This window comes from Myotis davidii, unplaced genomic scaffold (assembly GCF_000327345.1).
Source record: "Myotis davidii unplaced genomic scaffold, ASM32734v1 scaffold1286, whole genome shotgun sequence".
Taxonomy (NCBI): domain Eukaryota; kingdom Metazoa; phylum Chordata; class Mammalia; order Chiroptera; family Vespertilionidae; genus Myotis; species Myotis davidii.
Window position 1 is genome coordinate 388242 of NW_006296619.1, and position 6166 is coordinate 394407.

At 40.4% G+C, this 6166-nt stretch overlaps 1 protein-coding gene across 13 annotated transcripts in view; it reads left to right on the plus strand.

Annotated features, from left to right (window-relative positions):
* CTNND1 (catenin delta 1) overlaps positions 1-6166 on the plus strand; it is a 48843-nt gene that overhangs the window by 38192 nt on the left and 4485 nt on the right. For all 13 annotated transcript variants that reach the window (XM_006772078.2, XM_006772079.2, XM_006772082.2 and 10 more), the window contains 6 exons: positions 117-244; positions 343-493; positions 2235-2427; positions 2766-2880; positions 3623-3710; positions 5290-5352. In XM_006772078.2, the coding sequence (XP_006772141.1) occupies positions 117-244; positions 343-493; positions 2235-2427; positions 2766-2880; positions 3623-3710; positions 5290-5352 (738 nt within the window). The remainder of the gene's footprint in view (positions 1-116; positions 245-342; positions 494-2234; positions 2428-2765; positions 2881-3622; positions 3711-5289; positions 5353-6166) is intronic.

A 6166-nucleotide genomic window follows, 5' to 3' on the forward strand; every position in this document is an offset into this window, starting at 1 on the left:
GCCGACCACTGGTATAGGAGCATAAACCCATCAGTACAGAATAAAGGCTGGACTTCAACCAGCCATAGCCTGGTTTGTAGGTACTAATTACCACTTTCTTGTCCTTTCCTGTGTAGGCTATGAGCTTTTATTTCAGCCAGAGGTGGTTCGGATATACATCTCACTCCTCAAGGAGAGCAAGACTCCTGCAATCCTAGAAGCCTCAGCTGGGGCTATCCAGAACTTGTGTGCAGGGCGCTGGACGGTGAATACCTTTTAGAAAATGGATTTGGAGGTGGGAGCACTTAGCTAACTAGTTTGCATCCTTTTGTAATCTGTTCCACCTCCATGTGCTACTTCTAGTATGGTCGGTACATCCGCTCTGCTCTGCGTCAAGAGAAGGCTCTTTCTGCCATCGCTGACCTCCTGACCAATGAACATGAGCGAGTAGTGAAAGCCGCATCTGGAGCTCTGAGAAATCTGGCCGTGGATGCACGCAACAAAGAATTAATTGGTAAGGTGTAGGATGTTAACCATTCCCTCAGCATGTAATACAGTGCTTTAATCCATCAGGTGCTAAGTAATTTATTTATTGAAATGATTAGAGAAAGGACCCTAGCCCTCCATAGTTTGTGAATGCAAGGGTAGCAGAGGGTTATGCAATTGCCTTGAACAGCGCGAGGTGCTCAGCCCCACATAGTCAAATCCACATATATCTTTTGACTCCCCAAAAACTTAACTACTAATAACTTATTTTTGACTGGATGCCTTAGCAATAACATAAACAGTTGATTAACATGTTATGTTTTGTTTTTTAAAAAAAATATATTTTATTAGTTTTTTACAGGGAGGAAGGGAGAGGGATAGAGAGTCAGAAACATCGATGAGAGAGCAACATCAATCAGTTGCCTCCTGCACACCTCCCACTGGGGATGTGCCCGCAGTCAAGGCACATGCCCTTCACGGGAATCGAACCTGGGACCCTTGAGTCCGCAGGCCGACGCTCTATCCACTGGGCCAAACCGGTCAGGGCGATTAACACATGTTTTGTATGTTATATGTATTATATACTATATTCTCACAATAAAGTAAACTGGAGAAAAGAACATTATTAAGGAAATCATAAGGAAGAGAAAATACATTTACAATATTTATTTTAAAAAAAATCTGCATGTAAGTGGATCTGCAGAGTTCAAACCCCGTGTTATTCAGGGTCAACTGTAGTTGAATGGTTCTGAGAAAGACAAGAAGTGATTACTTTTTAAAACTAGAACAATAATAGCTATTATTTATTTATTTTTAAGTCCTCATCCCAGGATATGTTTATTGATTTTAGAGAGAGGAAGGGAGAGAGAGAGAAACATCAACATGAAAAACATCCATTGGTTGCCTCCTCTATGTGGCTCAATCTGGGATCTAACCTGCAGCCTTTTGCTGTACGGGATGATGCTCCAACCAACTGAACCATCCAGCCAGGGCCACAGCTATTATTTTTAAGCACTTACTTTGTTAGTAGTCCTTGTTAAGCACTTCTGTATGTTCCATTTGTCAGCACTTTTGAAAGGTTCCTTTTTTTTTTTTTAATAGAATAAGGAAACTCCAGGTCAGGTAAATTAAATAATATGCTTACAGTTAAAATACCTCATAAGTGGCAGAATCCAGATGTATATATTTTTTAAATTCATAATGATTCTATTCTATTGAACTATTATAATATTAAATATACTTTTCATTAGAATATCTGAAAGGACTATGTAGCTTTAATATATATATATATTTTATTGATTTTTTTTTTTTTACAGAGAGGAAGGGAGAGGGATAGAGAGTTAGAAACATCGATGATAGAGAAACATCGATCAGCTGCCTCCTGCACACCCCCTACTGGGGATGTGCCTGCAACCAAGGTACATGCCCTTGACGGAATCGAACCTGGGACCCTTCAGTCTGCAGGCCGACGCTCTATCCACTGAGCCAAACTGGTTAGGCCTGTGTAGTATTTTTGATATAAGTATTCACATTATTTCAATGTGACTGAAAAAGGAAAGAGTAAATAAATAAATAGTAAGGGAAATAAATTCATGGCTATTCCAGGTCCTTTGCTCTTTTGATATGGTAATCCTATAGGAGAATGAAATGGATTCATAGGGATCGTACCTATACTTTATATGATCATTGCAAATAAGAGCAGTGGTAGGCTCCTCATACCTGACTCAGCTCATTCTTCAAACACACTTTCCTTTGTCTCACTGCTGTAGGTAAACATGCTATTCCCAACTTGGTAAAGAATCTGCCGGGTGGGCAGCCGAGCTCTTCCCAGAATTTCTCTGAGGATACTGTGGTCTCTATTTTGAACACCATCAACGAGGTTATTGCTGAGAACTTGGAGGCTGCCAAAAAGCTTCGAGAGACACAGGGTATTGAGAAGCTGGTCTTGATCAACAAATCAGGGTGAGCTCAACACCTAAAATTACAACTGGAAGAGTTTAAGTTAGAGGAGAGTTGTTAGGAAGGCGTGTTTCTTTTTTTGCTTCTACGGTTATTTTCCATTAATTACTGTAAAATGTGAAGTGGTATTAATTACCCTGTTCTCCATCTTGATTCATAAATTAATAACAGACTTTTCTATTAAATATCTTTGTATGTCTCTCTTTGGGACAGAATACAGGACTTGATCTTACCCATTTTGGCATTTATGTTCATAGGTTACATTATGTTAGTGAGAACAAGGTCTTAGCTTCTTCCTTGGTCTTACATCCAATTCCATGTGGTGTTATTTTCCTCAATAGGAACCGCTCAGAAAAGGAAGTTCGAGCAGCAGCACTTGTATTACAGACAATCTGGGGATATAAGGAACTGCGGAAGCCACTGGAAAAAGAAGGATGGAAGAAATCAGATTTTCAGGTAGGGTAACTCTTAGGGTCTGAGACATTTACCTTTTTTTCTCGATATCAGGTAATGTTCTGTTTGGTTTCTTTTCTTTCACATTAAGTGTACTTTTGACCCTAGTCCAGCCGTGGGCAAACTATGGCCCGTTTGAAATGAATAAAACTATTGAAAAAAAAGGCCGTACCCTTTTATGTAATGATGTTTACTTTGAATTTATATTAGTTCACACAAACACTCCATCCATGCTTTTGTTGCGGCCCTCCGGTCCAGTTTAAGAACCCATTGTGACCCTCGAGTCAAAAAGTTTGCCCACCCCTGCCCTAGACACTGGTAGTAAAAAAATCATTTGGTTTGCTCCTCCCCCTATGTGAATGGTGCCAACAGTTCATTTGCTGCCAAAATAGCTCTGGTTTTCCTCTGTGTCACAGAGCACTGTATATACTAGTGGCAATGGAGGATGGAGCCTTTTTTACTTTCCCTAAATCTGCAGCAGCCCTTTGATGGAGTTTACCATTTTCTCAGTCTAGGTCTTCTGATAGTATGAGTGTTTGGTATCTTTGTAATCTTCTGTTCAGGAACACAGATAGAAGCCATAATATCCTATTTTGTTTCACTATGTAGGTATTTACATAACCCTTATTTACTTCTTGTAGGAGTTGTATTTAGGAACAGGAACCTAAAGATCTGTGCCCATTAGGGAATAAGATGTGGGTAAATTCAATACTCTGACATTATTGCATTTTATGTTTGCCTCCAGGTGAATCTAAACAATGCATCTCGAAGCCAGAGCAGTCATTCATATGATGATAGCACTCTTCCTCTTATTGACCGGAATCAGAAATCAGGTGCAGTATCCAGAGGCATACCCTCAGCTTTTATTCCTCCTCTGCTATTCTCTCTCTCTCTTTTTTTTAAAGTATTTTCATTGATTTCAGAGAGAAAGGTAGAGGGATAAAGAGAGAGATACATCAATGATGAGAGAGAATTATTGATTGGCTGCCTCCTGCATGCCCCCAACTGGGGATCAAGCCCGCAACCTGGGTGTGTGTCCTTGTCCGGAATTGAACCTGGGACCCTTCAATCCACAGGCCGATGCTGTATCCACTGAGCCAAACCGGCTAGGGCCTCTGCTATTCTTTAGTGGGCTTATTATCTAAGAAATAGGATATATGTTTCTTTTTGAGTGAGCTAGTCTTTGGTAGAGAGTAATAATACTTCACTTCAGAAGTATTATAATGCATAAGCTGGTAGGTTTGATCATTAGAAAATAAAACAAAACAGGCAGTTAGTCCAGGTGTGACCCCTGTCTTTGCAAGTGGACTTAAAACTAAAATGACTGGAAGATGAACCCTAGTCTGTTTCTCTGAGTTGTAATTGACACACAACATTGTATAAATGTAAGGTGTACAACATGGTTTGATATATGTATATATTAAAAATGATTATTTTTTCCTTGATATTTCCATATACTATCAAGTAATACATGTTTACTGTTGTTAAATTAGAAAATAACAGGCAACCAGAAAAACAACAACAAAATCATTTATTTCTATTGCCTAGAGATACTGACTGCTATTTTGGGTTATATTTTTTAAACCCTTTTGTCCTATGAGCAAATTTTTCACTTAAATGTATATTGTAACCCTTATATTCTTTTTTTAAAATATATTTTATCGATTTTTCACAGAGAGGAAGGAAGAGGGAAGGAGAGTTAGAAACATCGATGAGAGAGAAACATCGACCAGCTGCCTCCTGCACACCCTCTACTGGGGATGTGCCCGCAACCAAGGCACATGCCCTTGCCCGGAATCGAACCTGGGACCCTTGAGTCTGCAGGCTGACACTCTATCCACTGAGCCAAACCGCTTAGGGCTGTAACCCTTATATTCTTATTTTATTTTTATTTATTTATTAAAATCCTTATATTCTTTATTTTTTTTTATTGATTATTTTTAGAGAGAGAGGAAGGGAGAACTATATATAGAAAGAAACATCGATGAGAGAGAGACATCATTGATTGGCTGCCTCTTGCACGCCCCCCACAGGAGATTGAGCCTCCAACCTGGGCATGTGACCTGACTGGTAATGGAACCATGACCTCCTGGTCCATAGGTCGATGCTCAGACACTGAGCCACACCAGCTGGTCATGGATCCTCATAATTTTTAAAGACTGTAAAGGGGTCTTGAGACCAAGTAATTTAATAATTGCTGGTTTAGAGTGAAGGGGTCTTTATATTAGGGGTCTGTTGGGAAGGGATTGCTTTAAGTCCCACGAGGGCTTTGTTTAGTGCCTGGCACATAGTGAGTACTCAGTAAAAATTTGATAAGAGGGACGAAAGACAACCAGAGAGCAATTTTTATGATGAGTTTAGATTTTGAAAAGTTCAGTTTTTTTAGTTGGATAACTTTCTGTCTTCATACAGATAAGAAACCTGATCGGGAAGAAATTCAGATGAGCAATATGGGGTCAAACTCAAGATCATTAGGTAGGTGATTAATTCCTGCCTATGGATATGGAGTAATATTTTGTTGTGATGAGGAGAACTGTCTGACTCTGCAGTGTTTTCTAGCACCCTCACCATTACCATTCTCGAAGAACATTGGCTGGACATTGGCATTTGGAAATTTAATGAAACTTGATTCATCCACTTCCACATTCCCACTTGCTCAAAATTAAAAAAAAAAATTGTATTCATTCCCCCATTCCTGCAGAACCTAAACTGTTACTCATGGCCTTTCATAGTCTGATGCTGGCTCCATCTCTCCATGCGCTCTGTTTCAGCCCACCTGGTCTAACTTGCTCTTCTATTTCTTCACTCTATACTTCCTTGATTTTGCTCATGTAATACCTCTTACTGGAATGTCCTTCCCATTTTTCCCACTTGCCTTTCTAAATTCTCTCTCATCCTCCAAACTTAACTGAAGTCCTGTCTGCTTTTAGGCCCTTACTAACTGTGGCAGCACACCTCATTCTTGTTCCTTATAGACAGACCTATCTGCCTGTTTAGCTTTATTAACCCACAGGATGGGGTAAAAGTAGGTTTACAGTTGTGAGTACATGAAACACAGAGTTTATTCTTGTATTATTATTTATTTACTAGAGGCCTGGTGCACAAAAATTTGTGCACTCGGGGTGGTCCCTCAGCCCAGCCTGTGCCCTCTCGCAGTCTGGGACCCCTCGGGAGATGTCCATCTGCTGCCTTAGGCCCACTCCCTGGGGGATCGGGCCTACGCTGGCAGTCAGACATCCCTCTGGAAGCCCAGGAGCCCTCGGGGGATGTCCACTTGCCAGCGGGGAGC